At 40.1% G+C, this 20,857-nt stretch overlaps 1 protein-coding gene across 3 annotated transcripts in view; it reads left to right on the top strand.

The window, feature by feature from the left end:
• The first annotated feature begins 2,719 nt into the window (after positions 1–2,719).
• Positions 2,720–20,857, top strand: part of nudt14 (nudix (nucleoside diphosphate linked moiety X)-type motif 14) — a 74,108-nt gene continuing 55,970 nt past the window's right edge. For all 3 annotated transcript variants that reach the window (XM_051960936.1, XM_051960937.1, XM_051960938.1), the window contains exon 1: positions 2,720–2,877. In XM_051960936.1, coding sequence (XP_051816896.1) covers positions 2,797–2,877 — 81 coding nt within the window. In that variant the 5' untranslated portion in view covers positions 2,720–2,796. The remainder of the gene's footprint in view (positions 2,878–20,857) is intronic.

Below are 20,857 nucleotides of genomic sequence, written 5' to 3' on the forward strand. Positions count from 1 at the left end.
AACAGTCTTTTCCATTATAAATTATGTATAAATCCCTGTACTATATAGACTTGAGAAATAACAAAATGATTCTAGTGTAAAGAGTAAAGATGAGCTTCATTCTGCACAGAATGCTGTGAATAATGCAGTGCTCCTCTGGGACTGTTAGTAACAAGTATATCACCTTTATTTGACCTGTGACTGTTGAACTAATCACTGCACTTGTGTGTAAACACCAAAACACAATGGTGGGACACAGCATCATCCCATTGTTTGTGTGTTTACTTCTTGGCTGTCATCTGTGTGAGTATACAGGTACATTGTGTACATTTTGTGACTGACTTCCTCTACTTGAAATCCTGCTTTGGACACATCGAGGATTTGAGGTCTCAAAGGTGTTTGATTTGAGAGGCAAACTGAGTACTGCCATGTCTTCTAATGCACAGCTTCTCATACCAGGAAGTGGTTTAGTAATCTACCTCCTGTCCCCGACATGACGCAGGTTACTGATCAAGGTTAAAGGTTTATGAAAGATTGAAACTTATAAAATGATGTAGAGTTCCTGCTGTGTCTGTGTGGGTTTCTTGATATGTTTCATTTTTGTGTCTGAACATCAGGCTGATGTGCCTTGTCAAAGTTCCAGTTTTGTCTTAGCTGTCCATAGGACAGTCTCCCAGAAGCTTTGTGGCTTGTCAACATGCAGTTTGGCAAATTCCAGTCTGGCTTTTTTAATGATTTGTTTTCAACAATGGTGTCCTCCTTGGTCGTCTGTTATGGTTTCAGTGAGGCTTAGACTCAGAAATGAGAAAGAGATTGAGTTCCCAAAAATAATAATAATGGTTACATTTATATAGCGCTTTTCAAGACACCCAAAGCGCTTTACAATGAATCCATTGTTCATTCACTCACACCTTCTCACTCTGGTGGTGGTAAGCTACATTTGTAGCCACAGACTGGGGCAGACTGACGGAAGCGTGGCTGCCAATCCACACCTACAGCCCCTCCGACCATCACCAACATTCACATGCATTCATACACCAGTGTGAGAGCACTGGAGGCAAGGACACAACAGCGCATGACTGGGCAAGAGCAGGAATCGAACCGCCGACCCTTCAATCATTGGACGACCTGCTCCACCACCTGATCCACAGCCACCCCAAAGCCACAGTAACCTGCGTCATATAGGGGATCTCTAAAAGAGAGATACAGAAACTTCTGATTACAACCCCCCCCCCCACACACACACACACACACACACACACACAAAACTAGGCCGGAAGACTACAACCACAAATGATGCTAAATACTCATGACTCAGAAAACTGACAATCTCAAGAGTTCCCCTAGATGGCTGGTGTAGCACACAAAAGCAAATTAATACAGCTTCCCCACTTTAGGTAATACCTCAGTAGGAGAGCACAAAATAAGCCAAGTCTAATTTGAGAATAGACAGTTATCATACTTGCGGGTTTAGTGAACAAAAGAACTAGACTAAACTGAAGAATGGAAACTACTCACTGAATGACTCCACTCAGCACGAATACTACAAGAAATACAAGAACATGAGAAAATAACTCATAGCTGACAAGTCACATGAAGGCAGAAGTGAACAGTGCTGAGACTGACTGTGGATTCTTCACAGTCCAACGCAGAATAATGAGAGGCATCAGATGTTATTGTAGAGAGGTTGAATCCTGATTCAGCCCCTAGTGACCCTGCAGAGGTTAAGCAGGTCAAGTTTCGTTAGTTGTATTTTTATAGCTCCCATAGAAAACAAAAACTAGAAATAAGCATATAGGGAATTAATGGACATAAAACTGTACATAATTCTGTAATAATGTGTGGCTAAATCTTGCAAAGCTGATCAGGATGCATGTTAAGATATTGCTGTATGTGAACTGACATTTTCTCTAAACCTGAAAATGTTGTAGTCACGAATCAGTAGATAGGCCAGCCTAGTTTTTTTTTTATTATGGAAAAGATGAATGAATACAATAGTCACTCATCTGGTATTAATAAAATTATATAGATGTCTCATCGACATAGAAAAGTTCATTAGCACTGCATACTGAGAATTTCTTTTAAGCAAAAAATAAATATAAATGTATTTTAGATCAGTTCAATTTACGAAAGAGAAATAAGCCTACAATGGAGAAGAAACAGCAATAAATGTATAACAGGCTGCTTTATTTTATCTTTTTATAGTTAAGTCATGTCAACTGACCCAATGTTAAACATTTAAAGAAAAAACTGTTGAGCAAAAGCGTATTCTGTTAGAAAAAAGAATGGCTTTACAAATTAATGTAACAAGTTTAAATATTAAGGTTGAGACCCTACAGTGTTAAAATATAAAGTATGAAAACTCTGCAAAGCATACAGCTTTACATGACTGTAATAAATATTAGAGCTAAGATCCTACAATGTTAATAATTATGGACCTTAAGCTAACTGATTTAAATATTAAGAATAAGATGTTTCAGCACGATCAATTATGGAGATTATAACCTGACGACTTTGTACTGAAAATTACAACCCTGTAAGAATATACATGAAAACCCAACAAATCCAATGTTTCACTGGATATTTATTATTATTATTATTGTTGTTGACTTTGCATATAACTGCAAGGTTGGTCTGAATATATCATATCATTAATCTGATTAAACCATTTGTTTTATTGTTCCAGAAAATATCTATCTATCCTCACAGTGGAGCCTCAAGTCCTCTCCCGGCTTCCGTAGACATTCCTTCGCTGTCAGTTAGTGTGTGGTGACAGACAAGCATCGGTGACCCTCAATCCAGCTCCAAGTCTGAACTATGGAAGAGATTAATAATATTGAAGTTGTTCCGTGCACGGAGTCTGACTACCTGAAACCGTTCAGGGTTCACTATAATCAGGTGAGGTATTTCTGTATGATAACGGCTGGTGAAGGCTGCTGGATGCTGTAGGCTAGCCCAACCCCCCTATTCATTTTGCAGCTAGCATGCTAGCATAACATGAAGCTGACCTTACACAGAGACGCTGACTGGAACAACTGGTATTACTCTAACAGCAGAGACATAAATACATTGTGTTTGGTTTATTTTCATACACACTGGGTGAACAGTTGCTTTTGCGTTTTACGTGAACTCGAGACAGCCAAGCTTACAGGCAGCTTGAAGCTAACATGCTAACAGTAGCTCGCTGCAGAGGTTTTTGTGGTTGAACATCACGTTAACGTCAGCACATGCTTTACATTAGTGTTAGGAGGTGTGAATGGATGACAGGGTGTAGCAGTGAATGAGGAGAGAATGTTTACTACGTGAAATGAAGAGACAGGTGAGACTTGTTGCTCTCCACAGTTTAGGCTAGTTTGGTGAGGTCGGAGGACCTCAACTCATTTGCTCATTTGTGTGATGAACATTGTAAAGCTGTGTCTATTCAAATTCTGTGTGTATTTTAACAGTTTTGCATGAATGTTTTTTTTAAATCAAGTTATTATGAAAGTCCAGTGTACGTACAGCTCAGAACAGCATCAGTCCTTTACATGAATGTCAGATTATTTACACATGTGGATTCATTAAGTGTCTAAGCTATATAAATGCCTGGTTTTGTTTTGTGTTCTTCAATATTACACAAACAGTAGTGTGTGAGAGGGGTTTGCACGTTGTTACAAAATATGCAAAAATTATGTAAAACTTCTAAAGTTTGTGTTTTGAACTTTTCACTTCCTTTTAAAAATGGAAATGTCTGTAAAAACAAAACTTTTGCTATGATGAAGATGGAGCTGCTCAGATTTTGAAACTCACCACCGATAAAAGTAGTCCAAGTTTTGACAGAACATTATCAGGACCTGAAATTTAGTTTGTTGCTTCCAGCTGTTTGTCATTCGTCTTGCCTCTGAATTTACTAAAACTCACTGCAGCAAACAGCAGCACGATCCATATCAGCATCTCCAAAGCAAGAATTCCGTGCATTTTTTATTGCTTACCAATAATTACATTTTATCCTGACATGAAGACAGGACTGATCAGGATCTACATGCAAATCACAGTGTTCTTTTCTTCAAATCAGTTGGGTGAGTTGTCAAAGTTACAGTTTATGAATATACAGACAATTAATTTATGTGACGATTATGTCCACTGTGATGCGACAGATCCTAACTGAATATGATTTGTTTGTCAGTGCTGTAAAATTCACTATTTCTGTTGTCACTGACACAGTCTGCTGTTTACTTCAATGAATATTAGATCAATGTATTCATGCGATGATGTAAAAAGATATAAATCTGGGGTGAGTGAGTGTTCCTATCAAAATAATAGTAGATGTGAAGAATTTGGATTGCCACGTGGATGTAGATGTGTTGTAACTGTACAATTTAGATCTATGTATGCTTGTTTACATATTAGTAGCATTACCAATGCTGTACATATAGACAAATCGGTAAAAGTATATTTTCTCACCCTGTGTATCACCCATTCCTAGTTATAAATCAATTGAGACTTGTCAAAGTCCATAATATATTTTTATTCAATTTTTTGCCCTTCTCTTGATTAATACCTGGGTTAAAATCATAGACTGTATATATAGTAGACGTAGCATCTGGCTCCAGAATTGAAGCCAACCTGGAAGTGTCAAAAACTTGCAATATCACGCCGTCCGCTAGGGTTGGCTCCAAAAAGCTTTTTCTTCATAGACCCCAATTCATTTTTGGAAAAAATAAAATTTGATAGACTGATTTTCTACAGCTCAGGATTTTTTTTCCCGTTAGTTTTCATGGCCAAAATGAGAGATCAGGTGGCCGATCTTAAAATATATCAATACTGAATTTTAAATAAATCGTTAAAGTTGGCAGAGCCAGGGGGCGTGGCTGTACTTGATAGACAGCGACAGAAGCCTCTGCGGTAAAATGTGGGCGGGATAAGAGAGTCCTCAGCCAATCCTGTCCCTAGTTGCTCTCCGGTCCAGTATGTTTGATGACGCTTTTTACGTCACTGGCTCCAAAAAATCCAAACTGGCGACCAGGAAGTAGCAAAATCCGGGCTTCATTTTCTCGGCGTTGAAACCAACGGGTGACGTCACAGTTAGTTTACACCTGGTTAAAATCTCCTGATAATGGCCAGAATTTCTAAAGCCTGAAAACAGAGTCAAGAACAGCTTTAGTTTCGTCTCAGACCACTTGAGTTGAAATTTTTGCCAAAATGTGTCAAAAATATCCTGCAAAAATATTTTACTAGACCCGAAACTGACTCTTAAATCAAGCTTCTCTTCACAGTTACATTTGAAGTACTTCTGATGTAATGTCAATTGTCCTACCTGCTTTGGCGTTATATTTAGTTGTCCCAGGATATAGGTGTTTTGTGGAGAGCTTGTACCCACAAGCGCACAAGTATAGGCACTATCCATCCATCCACTTATTCATCTATCCATTTTTAGCTTATCCAGGTCATTGTGGCAAGCAGAGTGGGTCTTCTGGGACTGAAATTTCATCATCTATGCAAGATGTTTAACCCTTTAAGCTTCAGTGTACCGCCGGCGGTACACCTACTAATTTGCATAGGAATTTCAAGAATGTCCGACGGGTGCAAACGCGATTATACAAACACTATACACCGATGGAAAGCTTAGATTCTCATGAATCCGCCGGTATAAACCACTTTCAGATGCGATTACCACAGCGGGTGAGAAAAACACATTTGTCCGCCAAAAACAAATATTCATCCATCCGTTCTCTATACACGGCTTCAAAGCACACAGCGCGACTCACATTTCCGGGTTTATTATTACACACAAAAAAAAGATTCCACAAAAAACGGCCATAATCCAACCTTTTACATCAGATGACACAAGCCAGTAAACTATTTTGTCCAAAACATGTCCTGAAGTCGGTATAAAATCCCCGAATCGGTCATTTTCAAGGAAATGCACCTCCCGATGCGCGTCCAATATTCCCCGTATTTTTCGTAATTTTTTTTATTTAAAAATAGAATATTAGCGATTTTTTGTACTGAAAACGGCTGGAATTGACTGACGCTTAAAGGGTTAAAGGCCATCAGTCTCACATTAGTTACCTCACTGTTTTGCAGAAAATACACAATATGCATCTTGAAAATAGTAAGGTATGAAATTTGAACCTTAAAGAATCACCTCAGATTAACTTAGGTGGATTTGTTTGTTTCATTTTTATAAATGTGTCATTAAAAATATAGTATCATAATAGTCCTCCCACTAAAAGAAAGCAAAGTGTGATGACTGTGTGTCCTGACAGTCTCCAGCAAAGTGGGAAAGGCTTCCCTCCCCAAACATAGGCTGCATTCCAGGATGAATTTATTTTTAGGTTTCAAAATATTTGTGCAGTTTCTGTTCCTAGGCTAAAGAGAGCTTCTGTTGTGTAAAATCTGATAGTGACTGTGGTGCAGAAGAAATACTGTGGTCAAACTCACTCAAAATTCATTTCAGTTCAATTCAATTTTATTTACACACGTGGACAAAATTGTTGGTACCCCTCAGTTAAAGAAGGAAAAACCCACAATTCTCACTGAAATCACTTGAAACTCACAAAAGTAACAATAAATAAAAATTTATTGAAAATTAAATAATCAAAATCAGCCATCACTTTTGAATTGTTGATTAACATAATTATTGAAAAAAAACAAACTAATGAAATAGGGCTGGACAAAAATGATGGTACCCATAACTTAATATTTTGTTGCACAACCTTTTGAGGCAATCACTGCAATTAAACGATTTCTGTATTTGTCAATGAGCGTTCTGCAGCTGTCAACAGGTATTTTGGTCCACTCCTCATGAGCAAACAGCTCCAGTTGTCTCAGGTTTGATGGGTGTCTTCTCCAAATGGCATGTTTCAGCTCCTTCCACATATGTTCAATGGGATTCAGATCTGGGCTCATAGAAGGCCACTTTAGAATAGTCCAACGCTTTTCTCTCAGCTATTCTTGGGTGTTTTTGGCTGTGTGTTTTGGATCGTTGTCCTGTTGGAAGACCCATGACCTGCGACTGAGACCAAGCTTTCTGACACTAGGCAGCACATTTCTCTCCAGAATGCCTTGATAGTCTTCAGATTTCATCGTACCTTGCACACTTTCAAGACACCCTGTGCCAGATGCAGCAAAGCAGCCCCAAAACATTACTGAGCCTCCTCCATGTTTCACCGTAGGGACAGTGTTCTTTTCTTTGTATGCTTGGTTTTTGAGTCTATGAACATAGAGTTGATGTGCCTTACCAAAAAGCTCCAGTTTGGTCTCATCTGTCCAAAGGACATTCTCCCAGAAGCTTTGTGGCTTGTCAACATGCATTTTTGCAAATTCCAGTCTGGCTTTTTTATGAGTTTTTTTCAGCAGTGGTGTCCTCCTTGGTCGTCTCCCATGAAGTCCACTTTGGCTCAAACAACGACGAATGGTGCGATCTGACACTGATGTACCTTGGCCTTGGAGTTCACCTTTAATTTCTTTGGAGGTTGCTCTGGGCTCTTTGGATACAATTCCAACGATCCGTCTCTTCAATTTGTCATCAATTTTCCTCTTGCGGCCACGTCCAGGGAGGTTGGCTACTGTCCCGTGGGTCTTGAATTTCTGAATAATATGAGCCACTGTTGTCACAGGAACTTCAAGCTGTTTAGAGATGGTCTTATAGCCTTTACCTTTAAGATGTTTGTCTATATTTTTTTTTCGGATGTCCTGGGACAATTCTCTCCTTCGCTTTCTGTTGTCCATGTTCAGTGTGGTACACACCTTTTCACCAAACAGCAGGGTGACTACTTGTCTCCCTTTAAATAGGCAGACTGACTGATTATGAGTTTGGAAACACCTGTGATGTCAATTAAATGACACACCTGAGTTAATCATGTCACTCTGGTCAAATAGTTTTCAATCTTTTATAGAGGTACCATCATTTTTGTCCAGGCCTGTTTCATTAGTTTGTTTTTTTAAATAATTATGTTAATCAACAATTCAAAAGTAATGGCTGTTTTGGATTATTTAATTTTCAATAAATTTTTATTTATTGTTACTTTTGTGAGTTTCAAGTGATTTCAGTGAGAATTGTGGGTTTTCCCTTCTTTAACTGAGGGGTACCAACAATTTTGTCCACGTGTGTATATAGTGCCAATTACAGTCAAATTGTCCCAAGACGCTTTACAGAACCCATATGCCTGACCCCCAGAGCAAGCTCAAAGGCGACAGTGGCAAGGAAAACACCCTTTTAACAGAGAAGAAACCTCGAGCAGAACCACAGACCTGAAGCATCCAGCTCTGGGACCAGGGACACTTGGAGAAAGAATACAGGGAGAAACAGAGTTAGTGTAATGCAATAGCAGTATATATTCAATATACAGGGTGACCCAAAAGTTTGGAAACAAAATAAAAAATCCATATTTCAAGAAATATATTTTATATCAACAACAAAATAACAAAAATATATTTAATAATGCTTCGTATGAACAATTCATAGTCATGTTTCAAAATGATCGCCCTTATTTTTAACACAATGATGTATGCGTTTTCTACACTCGACCACAGTTTTCACAATGGTGTCTCTTGGAATTGATCTCCACTCACGCTCAAGACATTTCTTCAAACTGGCCAGTGAGTGATGCGAACGGGAATTGACCTTCCCCTCTAATAATCCCCAGATGCTGTAATCCATTGGATTAAGGTCAGGACTTCTGGCAGGCCACTCTTGTTTGGTGATGAAGTCTGGGCAGTTCTGTCTCAACCAGGCCTGGGTGATGTTGGCTGTGTGTGCTGGCGCCCCATCCTGTTGGGAAATCCAATTCCCATCCGGATACAGTCTGTTGGCTTCAGGAAGTTCAAGTAACTGAGGTTGCTAACGTTTGTTTCCAAAACTTATGGTTCACCCTGTAAAGGTAGATGGAGAACTGCTCAGGGCATCAAGAGAGGCCCAGCAGCAGCTTAGGCCTACAGCAGCATAACTAAGGGCAAAAACTAAGGGACGCCAAAGAGGAAGCCAGATGTACCAATGAAGACATCAGCTGACCCCCTCAGGGTCACCCAATCAGCCCTAACTTGTCAAAAAGGAAGGTTTTAAGAATGGTCTTAAAAATAGAGAGGGTGTCTGCCTCCCGAACCCAAACTGGGACCTGGCTCCACAGGAGAGGCGCCTGATAGCTGAAGGCTCTGCCTCCCATTCTACTTTTTGAGATTCTAGGAACAGCAAGTAAGCCTGCAGTCTGAGAGCGAAGAGTTCTGCTAGGATAATAAGGTACTATCAGGTCTTTAAGATATGATGGAGATCGGTTCTGGAGGCCAATGTAATGCCATCCAGAGTAACTATATGCTTTGAAAGCTAGTTTCTAAGATGTTTGGGGCCAAATACAATGACTTCAGTCATGTCTGAATTTAGCAGTAGGAAATTACAGGTCATCCAGGTCTTTAAATCTTTAAGACAGTCTTGCAGTCTTGCTAGCTGATTAGTTTCATCTGGCTTCATAGATAAATACAATTGAGTGTCGTCAGCATAACAATGGAAATTAAAGCCGCAAGCGGCGTCAAAAGGCCCTCGCCGGCCGCCAACCTGACCTGCCCCGTTTTTTTCTGGCGAGAGTACATCAAAATTTTATCAAAAATATTTGCAAATGTGCAAACAGCAGCAAACAGGAGCCATGCTCATTCATTGCTGCATTATGACAATATGTGACATGTTGGCCATCGCCACAGCAACACCGTCCAAAATATTGCATGGATACCATTGACGTTTTTGACCTACGTGTGTGTCAGAATTTGTGTGTCAAATTTGGGACGTTTCCATTGTAACAGGTAAATTTAATTTTATGAGAGATTTTTCACTTGGGCCCATTAGAATAACATGGGGAAATTCAGCCATTGCCACGGCAACACCATTAAAATTACAACATGGTTACGATTTGCTTTTTTGATCGGGACCACATGAAGGAATAGTCACCCAAATTTCATTCATTTCTGACAAACTAATAATTTTACTCCCCATACAGATTTTATTTTGATTCTGTAGGGGGCGCTGTAACGCCGATTGTCAAAATTTCACTGTCAATGTATCCAGGTAGGAAGGGTCAATAAATGTTTAAAATTTGGTTTGGATTGGAGTCATTATGTACGAATGGCAGCCATTATAATGCCCAAAAAAAAAAAAAAAAAAAAAAAAATCGCAAAATTTTACATCAACTTTGCCACGCGGAAACCGTGAAATGAAATTTTACTATTTGGATAGCTTTTAATTGTCTACTTGAGATGGTGTCCACCAAATTTCAGCTCATTTGGAGAAGCGCGCGATCAAAATGAACATTTTGTACGACGTCCTCGAAAACGCTGACTCAGCATTTTTTAAAATTCAATCCCAAATAGCTGCCTTCCTGTTTTTCTGAGGGCGGGGTCATATTAATATTTTTTGTTTGTCCAGACAAGACGCATGTGTGTGCTGAATTTGGTGGCTGCACGACAAAGTTGATGTCGGACCCTCTCCCATTGACGCAATGCATTTTGATTTTTGCAGGTGGTGCTGTAGAGCCAATTTTTAAATCCCAATTTTGAAACACATATTAAAAAAAATTTTTTCGCCGGAACTGAATTTTGTGCAAAATTGAATGAGTTTTCGAGCATGTTTAGGGGGTCAAATTCCAGTTTAAAGAGCAGAAGAAAGAAGAAGAAGATTAAAGAAAAAAAAATTTTGCCAAAACAATATGCGATTTTTTTTTCCGTCTGTATTTTGCCCACATATTATATGTTTTCGGAAAGGTCTCGACAAGCCCGACGCGTCTGTGAGGTGTTTGTGTGTGTTTGAGAGTGTGAATATCCGTGGTTGAGCGCTATACGCTCCACTTGTCATTTTTGATGCGCTTGACTAGTCGTCTATGTTGCAAAAGCTATAGGCCCTTCGCCCTGGGCTACCAGGGGCTCAAGCCTAATTAATACAGTGCTTTCTAATATTGCCTAAAGGTATAACGTGAACAGTATAGGTCCTAAGACAGAACCCTGAGGGACTCCATGATAAACCTTAGTATGCTCAGATGACTCATTGTTGACGTGCACGAACTGGAACCTGTCTGATAAGTAGGATTTAAACCAGTCCAATGCTGTCTCTTTAATGCCAATACAATGTTATAGTCGCTGTAATAAAAGTTTGTGGTCTATTTTATCAAACGCTGCACTAAGGTCCAACAAAACAAGTATAGAGACCAGTCCATTATCTGACGCTATGAGAAGGTCATTAGTAACTTTTACCAGAGCTGTTTCTGTGCTATGATACCTGACTGAAACTCTTCAAACAAGTTATTCCTTTGTAAATGTTCGCATAATTGCTTTACAACTGTTCTTCCCCGAATTTTAGAGAGAAATGGGAGGTTGGATATTGGTCTATAGTTGGCTAAAACATCTGGATCTAGGGTGGGCTTTTTAAGTAAAGGTTTGATTACAGCAACCTTAAAAGCCTGTGGTACATAGCCTGTTACTAGAGAGAGATTAATCAGATCTAACACTGAGGAATTAATTCGAGGTAAAGTCTCCTTGAACAGTCTAGTTGGGATAGAAGCTAAAAGACATGTTGATGGTTTGGATGTAGGAACTGTTGAAATTAGTTCATAGAGATGTATATGAGTTAAGAATTCTAAATATCCATCAGGTCTTACAGCCAATTCTAAAGCATCTGTGACATTTATAGGAAGGACCAGGTTAATTTTTTTCTCTAATAACAATTTTATTTGTAAAGAAGCTCATGAAGTCATTACTGCTCAGAGCTAAAGGAATACAAGAGTCAACAGAGATCTGACTCTTTGTCAGCCTGGCTACAGTGCTGAAGAGAAACCTCGAGTTGTTCTGTTAGGATGCCTGGGTTGTGGAACCCAAAAGCAGGCACTCAGAGGCAGGCGGATACTTCAAACAAAGATTTTAATTTAACAAAATCAAGGCGACCGAGACTCCAAACAGGGAGGCATCAAAAATAGAACTAAACAGGGCTCCAACTAAATACAGGCAAAAGAACTAAAACAGGCCACGACAGGGCTAGACTATGGACCAACGGAAAGACTTACAATTTAAAAGTCCAGGGACCGGGAGCTGAGGCTGGGACAGAGGGGGAAAGCTCCAGGAGCCGAGCGGGCAGGGAGAGCTCCAGAGCTGGGCCGGGCAGGACAGAGCAGACGGGGAACTCCAGAGCCAGGAGGAGACCGGAACAGAGTGGCCGGCGGAGCGCCAGCAGAGACGGAGCCAGGAGCAGCCAAGACAGAGGCAACCCAGACAATGACCCAGCACCGAGTGGTAGTGTGAGCCAGGTTTTATGAGCCGCTGATTGCTCATTGACAGCGGCTGTGCTCCTCATCAGCCGCTCCCAATCAGCCGAAGCTGACAGCTGGCCAGGAGCGCAGCACAGAGGAGGGAGGGGCCATGACATGTTCTTGTTTTCCTCTATTAAATATGATTAATAATTCTGAAATATGAAGCGATTTTGTCTATTTTCATAAATGAACACTCAATGTTAGAGAGGAAATCGGCTTTTCAGTTGTGGTGCTGTGGCAAAACAAAGTAGAACTGACTTACATCTATGACTCAAAGGTGCTCTTTTGTAGTGTCGCTTTCGGTGTAATCGGAAAACTAAAGTGCCACAGTACTCATGTTGAGGGGAGCTCAGTTAGGACTTTGTCCCATTTGGGGTTCACACCTGTGACAGCAGAAGGGGGAGGTTAAGCTTGTCAAGAGAATGGCGGAACAGCTAAAGACAGCAGATGGACAACAAAAGAGAGGATGGTGGACTCTTTCTCTCTGTCCTGTCCTCTCTTTTATCCTTGTCATCTCTCCTTTGCAGCCCATGAGGGGCTGTTGAGGGACTCCCCACAAAGGCTTTTCAATCTTGCTGAGGGAGCATCTCTTCCACAATCCTTTTATGTTCATCTGTACATGTGCAGCTTAGCCTCTGGTCACTATCCAAAATCTACTTACACTCACAGAAACACACTCTAAAAGTAGATAATGTCATGCACTAGAGGCTCTCCGCATCATTCGTGTATGTTGGTGTTTTGTGTTATCTCTTTCACCTCCCTCTGCAAAGCAGGTGATTGTCCCTCGTTGACTCTGGAAAACCCCTCTTATCTCTGTTGCTTTGCACTGACATAGAATCATGAGTTCCTACTTGTACCAGGATAATTACCTTCCATTTATTCATTAGAATCATTTGAATTATTCACCTGGAATTGTTTGCCTTGTATAGCTTTCAGCTAGTGGCCCCTTTCTCCTTCAATTAGTTTGAGATCTGCTTGAAAGACCCATTTTCTCACATGAATGATTCTTTATCAGCTTTAACTTAAATCGTGAAGTTAAATTAGTGCCATGATTTGTATGACCAACTGTATTTTCTGTAAGAAGAACAGAGGATTGTAAGCCTGTGATTTAGGGTAGAGTGATGATTCAGTTTGATGATTTGTTAAATGTAAGTGAAATGTATCAGATTTCACAAATGTCAGGTCGAATTAAATGAGTCCAAGAAAACTGTATTTAACAATGAACAACGAGTAGCTGAATGTTTTTAGAGCAGTTTAAAGTAATGGATGATAGTGGGACACAGTACATCATGTTATCTACGTTGATTTGCTGCATGTGCTGCAAATAGTGCTGAGGATGTTGTAAACAATGGAATCTGCAATTGCTCTGCTGAACAAACTTTGCGATAACACCATTTTACCAAAACATCTCTTCTGCTTTCTGCTCTATTAAAGCAACAACAACAACAACGATGACGACAACAAAAAGCATGTGCAAATTAATCAGAATTGTGTTCATCCTTATGGGAACCTCTGATCTCAAAGTGTTTGCAAAACTGCTCCATCTGGTAATTGTCAGTTGAAAATTTTACTTGAGTACACTCACTGACGATTTTTGGAGAGAGACTGCACTGTGTGCCAGGAAACTGGAGAATCTGCTAACAAGCTACTTAGCTTTATCTAATTTATCACATGCTAGCTGTGTACAGTACAGAGTGCATTCGTAGTGGTTCATAAGTCCCTTAATAAATATTTCAACTGAGATGTCTGTGTAGATTGTCAGTCAACCCATTCATTGTAATCCTATGAGCTTCAGTAGAAGGCACTAGGACTTTTCTTTTTGGCTACAAGAGGCTTAGAACTGAAGAAGCCTTCTTCGATGAGACGTGAAAGGTCTTCAACAACTGCAAAGTCCTGTTACGTTCTACTGAAGCTTCTAGGGTTCACAAAACTGACTACACACCTTGCAGACCAAACTCCACACTTATTTCTCACCATGTAACACTGAGCATGGTTTTGTTGCAGTGATGCTATATGTACATATTATGTAAATCTGAACTTTGAATAATTGATGTGACTGAAATTGAATGAAATTAGCCTCTCCTACATGATTGTAGTGAACTTTTCATCCCTCTTTAAACTAATGGAGTTTCTTGTATGGATTGCTTCAGGGAGGTGTTTGTGTATTATATGTAATTACAGATATCAAACAAAGCTGTGAGGGAATGAGGCATTAATCTGTTGAATTTTTTTCTTTGTGAATTAGTTAGCTAATTCACTAGATTGTCAATCAGTTAGTGTCGTAGTAGTTGGATTCACCAGATGTAGGTTGCGTGTAAAGCCTGCTATTAGCTGATCATCTCAGCATTCTCTCCCTTCTACTATCTGCGTGTTACAGTTTTCTTTGACAAGAAGCCACAGCAAGCTTTGGGCTACAACCTACAGCACTAAAAAATGAAACTGAAAGTTTTGCCAAAGATCTGAATCTTGTGGTAAGGCAGCTTTGCTTGTTTTGATATTTTTTTTGGCAGATTATCCATTTTAATTACAGGGCTTGTTTCCCTGCATGCAAGTGTTCCATGCTAACAAGCCAAAGTGTTTTTCTCCCCTCCTATAGCAGAACTATAGTATGGTGGAGCCAGACCATTATGTACTACAGCATTGGTTGGCAAAATGAAACTAGCTTGTTAGTGACTCTTAATAATTTCCAATATTGAAAATTATATATGGTTTAGCTAAGCAGAATTAGCACAGCACAAGTAATGAGGATATACGTGGAGACTCGTGTAAATTGTCTGTAGTAAATAGCCAGAGCCCCCAAAATTTTTTTCCTATTGCTTGTTTTATATGACCAAAGCTGAAAGATATTCATTTTACAGCTTCATAGGCCACAGAAAATTTGTGAATTTTTGCATTTGAAAGGCAAAAATGTAGCATGTGGGTCGACCGCTGTGATTCAGACTGAACTACTATTGCACAACTATTGGATGGATTGCTATGAATTTGTGTAGAAATGAGAATTTTCCTGTTGTGCAGCAAACATGTTCCAGGTTTCGACTGAAATACATCAGCATTTTTTCATTCATTGTTCCTAGAGGAATCCTAATAACTTAAGTGATCCACTGACTTAAACTGTAGTGCCATTGTCAGATTTTCACTTGTTTCACATTGTTATAACGTATGACCAAATATCTTAGCTTGCTCAAACACGTTAACGAAGATGATGACCATGGTAAAGTGGGGCGACTGTGGGTCAGATGGTAGAGCGGGTCGTCCAATGATCGAAGGATCGACGGTTCGATTTCTGCTCTCACCTAGTCATGTGCTGTTGTGTCCTTGGGCAAGACACTTTACCCGCCTTGCCTAAAGTGCTGCTCGCACACTGGTGTATGAATGCATGTGAATGTTGGTGGTGGTCGGAGGGGCCGTAGGCGCGGATTGGCAGCCACGCTTCTGTCAGTCTGCTCCAGGTGAGTGAGTGAATAATTACGGTGGCCGAGACCCGCCATTGCTGCAAATAAAAGAAATGCTGCAAACAAAAACAAACGCCGCTGCAAATAAAAAGAAACACTGCAAATAAAAAGAAACGCCACTGCAAATAAAAGAAACACTGCAAACAAAAACAAACGCCGCTGCAGATAAAAAGAAATGCTGCAAATAAAAAAGCCACAACGGAAGTGGATTACTGAGGATTATTTTTGCCGATACACCGGTGTGAGAAAAAGAAGTAGAAGAAGAAACAAGAACAGGAGTACGACTTGGAAAACGAACGAGAAAGTAAGTGAAAATGTTAGTGTTTAATGTCACTATGTCTAATTTTTAATGTGTTGTCTGGTTAGGCCATGTAGCCCCAGGTTTGAAGGTTTGAAGTTGAACTGGAGGATGCCGGTGTGTTGTTAGCTTCGGCTAACGAGAGGACAGTCGAGTTTGGCAACTTTACTCCAATATGCAGCAAAACACAGTTACATGTACCACCGCACTCTCTCACTCCAGAGCAGTGTCTACCCCAGACAAACACACAGATTCGGTCCTGGCTAGATTTGCGCCCTGGGCGAACCATCCTTTGCCGCCGGTGCCCGTCCGCCCAAGCAACCCCCCCACCCCCGCACCTTCGTGCGCCCTCACATATACCCCTTTTCCACCGAGCTGGTGCTAGTGCTAGTTCGGGGCTAGTGCCTGACTTAGCACCAGTTCTTTGTGTTTCCACCAACTTAGCACCGGCCCCGGATTCTAAAAACTGGTGCTTAGCAAGCACCGACTCTTTGCTGGGCCAGAGCTAAGCACCGAGTACGTCAGGGGCTGGGGCGGTTATGGTGACCTCTGCAAACATAGAATGAATGAGTCCGGAATGAAAACGCATCCTGGTGGAAACAACTGACGGCTACATGGTTCCGGCAGCTTATTACTGTTGTTGTTGTTGTTGTTGTTTTTATCATTAATAATCATGCTAACAATAATCTAAGGCATGGGTAACAATAGTTATTTGGATGAATGTGAAGTTGAAGCTGTATAAGGTTTCCAGGGACTTTTGAGAAAGTACCAGATTGAATATTAAACTTTACTGTCTTTGCTTTGTCATTTACCAGGTCATGTTTTGTCTATTCTGTGGGGTGAACCTTCCATCCGTCCTGGTATATTGTGGCTCATGCTGTAGAAATGTCAGTTTCTTAAGGAGTCTTCAAGATGAAGGTACATTTTTTTTCTGACAGTTAATGAGGTTCTTAAGCATGATGGATTGCTATATTTTTTTTCCAGAGAATATACTGTCTGTTTCTTACTTCATACGGTGAAATCCATAAGATTAGAATACAATGAATTTGAAGACGTGAAAAATTAAGAAAGCATCTTAGTCTTGTTGGCTACTGATCCCTGTAAAAAATCTCTTACTCAAGTAACTTATTTCCTTACTGACAATTATAATACTTGTGTGAAAGTAATCAGTCCTATGCAACAATTTTGAATGTTTTGCACTCTGCTACTTTAATATAAAGACATTTTCAATTAATTTTAATGAGTGCATTGAATAGCTTGATTCCTCAATAACTCTAATCACTAACTACCATGTCACCACACATGATAATCTAAGCAATCTTATTTATTCACCTCTCTGTAAAAACTGAAAAAAATTATTATGCAGTTCATCATTTAGCCTCTAATTAAGTGTCCTCCTTTCTAACCCTCAGGTCCTGAAGCTACTTCAGTGGATGAACTTATCCAAAATTATTTCATGGAGGGCCATAGTTATGAAATAATAGTTGACTTACTGAAAACCAAACACAACATATCAGTCAGTCTTCGCAATCTAGAAAGAAGACTAAAAGATGCAGGCCTGACCAGAAGGATCAACTACACTCCAATTGCTACTGTGCGGGCACCTATTTCCGAGGAGCTAAAGGCATCAGGCCAGCTTTTAGGGTATAGAGCAATGTGGCAGATTCTGAAACAAAAACATTCTTTTGTCGTCAGATGAGACGATGTGATGCGCCTAATGGCAGAGCTGAATCCGTGTGGAACAGAGAATCGCAGCAGACGGAGATTTGTTCGAAGGGCATATCATTCAATGGGACCAAACGAAACCTGGCACGTTGATGGGTATGATAAATTAAAACCTTTTGGAATTGCCATAAGTGGTTGCATTGATGGCTTCTCCAGAAAAATTGTGTGTCTGAATTGTGGAAAGACCAACAACAACCCTTCAGTAATTGCTCAATACTACATCAACTGTGTAGTTGAGCATGGAGTTTTTCCAAAGCGGCTCCGCACAGATTGTGGCACTGAAAATGGAATAATGGCTGCCCTTCACTGTACCTTGAGATCAGAGCATACAGACGAGTTTGCAGGAGCTAAAAGCCACATGTATGGCACTTCAACATCCAACCAGCGGATTGAAAGCTGGTGGTCCTTCTTCCGGGAACAAAGGTTTTTGTTGCTTTTAATTCATTTATGTTTTACTTGACCCTAGATTACTGTATTTGCTGTATGCATTTATTATATGCTTGCGGTGCATAGCAGAGAAGGCATATATTACTATCAAACTACTATCAAAACTAAACTTAAATGGATGTACACAGACACACAAGCACACAAAAACACATCCACAAGGACACACACACAGACAATTACACACTTGCGTGCATCCACACACACACACACACACACACACACACACACACACACACTCATCCATGTAAAGAAGCACACAGACTCAAACACACACACTACACACACAACACACAAACAGACACACAGACGCACAGCTTACACAAACACATCCACAAAGGCACATGCACAGAGACAAACACACAATCCCACCAACACAGAAATAAAACACACTAAGACACACAGAGACATACAACAAACACACACACCCACACACACACCCACACACACACACACAATCAACATCGCCCTCATCAACACACCACCATGAGCATGAAGACAGCATGGTTGTGGTGGATGCACAGAGGAGCAGGCATATATTGCAATTTCTTTAGACATTTTAGTACTATTTCTCAAATCCTATGTATATTGCTGTGCTTTTTAAAGGAAAGGGTATATTGTAGTGAAATCTCCAAAAGGCATGAGTCAGTAGTAAATGGACTTGTAGATTAATCTACATCTCTTTAAGAATGATGACCTGGATGAATAAAACTTGTGTTTTCTATCTAGGAGCCAATTTTGGATGGATCTGTTCAGTGACTTGAGGGAGAGGCATCTCTTCAATGGCAGCCCTGCACACACAAAGTTGGTGCAATACTGCTTCCTGGGAGTTCTGCAGAAAGAGCTGGATGAATACAAGCTCTACTGGAATACTCACACCATTCATCCTGTTCACCAATCCCAATCCCCATCTGGTAAACCAGAGGCAATGTATCACGTACCTCAAAGGTGAGTCTTAATTAAAGAGTTCTCCTTATAGTATTTTGGATTAAGTTATATAATTCACTAATAACAACACTGCCATCATAGGTTGTATTGGCGGCGGCGGCGGGGGGGGGTGTGTGTGTGTGTGTGTGTGCAGGTCCCTTGTGAAGGATTGCACCTCCTGGAGTCACCTTATTTGTTGTTATTTATGTATTCTACCATTCATTGCGTTGAGTGTGGTGCAATGGAGCAGCTGAACAATTGAATTTCCTTCGGGATCAATAAAGTATTTACCTACCTATAAAAATACACATCCAGTCTCCAGTTTTAGATTGACATATTGAACAATGTTAATTACATAAAAACTGAAATAATGTGCTCTAAAATTTGTGCACTTGAAAATATTTTTTTTAATATTTTGATTATAAAAATTAAGAGTCACAATAAAGTCTTCCCTCGTGTCGTGCTTTCTCTAATATTTGATACTTAGTTTAACCTAAGATCATTGCTTGTCTTTGGGTCTCTGCATCCTTGTCCTGTAAGAAACTCCGGAGATAATTGGAATGACCATGAAACTAAAACTTAACAGGAAAGCTAAACTTTCTTGATGTGTTGCTCAGTGTGAACACTTCTCTGTACTTGCTCCTAGATTTGATGGGAACAATTGTGGCTTCCCGGCATCTGCCGAAACCCTGACTGACATTACCAGCATCATGCCAGTGCCAGCAAGTCCTGGTGGGGATGAGCATGAAACTCTCTTTGGAGAACTGCAACAACAGAGTGGTCTGAGAGCTCCTTTGCAGTGGGAATCAGCTGTAGAGAACTACATCACCCTGAAAAACATGGCTGGTTTGTAAAACTTTTAGGGACATACACTGGACAAAAAAAAAAGCCGCCACCCAAAAGAAGGTCACACACTCATTATTTTGTTGGACCGCAAAAACAAACAGGCTAACATCTTTTCCATGACCATGGGATGTGTCTTTCGACATGGTTGTTTCAGAAATGAGAAGCAACTCATTGCACCAGTTGGGGTTTGTTTGTGACAAATAAAGGCCTTGAATCCTTGAACCCTTCACATTTCTTTTTTAATCTCTTTGAATCTACCTTCTTGGCAGTGATGTTCTTCCGTACTTAAATGTAAAGCGAATTCACAGTTTCTGCATTTTAATTATTATAATAAAATATCTATTTCCTTTACACAGTGCACTTAAACGTATACATTACTCTTTATATCAGTCTTTAAAGCAGTTCTGAACATGACAGTTTTGAATAAAAAATGTGAGTTATGAAATATATAACAAATAACACAAATCTGCCATGAAAAATAGACAAACTCTCACACACATCTCTCTTACTACATTTAAACTATACGAGTGAGTGAGATTGTATGTGGCAACATTAACTTTTACCACAAGTGTATATGTCTAAAAGCACCCAAAGCCAGGGGAATTTTTGATGCCAAAGTCCATGCTGGCTTTGAAGGCACTATACGTGTCCAAAAGAGGAAGCTTTAAAATGTTGGCACAGGTATTCGCCATTGGGAATGTTGACGTTGTACAACACAGGAATTGAAGGCGTGGCAGAGGACTCATACCAACAGGAGGCACACATGGCACACCTGAAGCAAACATTAACACCTCCTTCAAGGTCACGGAGCTGTCACCTTCTAAAAGTAGAAAGCATTGAAATCAATTGACAGTAAATACTATCTACATCAACACTGGAACTTTTCATAATTTGTGTGTATAAAATCAGACGAGCAAATCGAG

The sequence above is a fragment of the Acanthochromis polyacanthus genome, chromosome 16, assembly GCF_021347895.1.
Source record: "Acanthochromis polyacanthus isolate Apoly-LR-REF ecotype Palm Island chromosome 16, KAUST_Apoly_ChrSc, whole genome shotgun sequence".
Classification (NCBI taxonomy): Eukaryota; Metazoa; Chordata; class Actinopteri; family Pomacentridae; genus Acanthochromis; species Acanthochromis polyacanthus.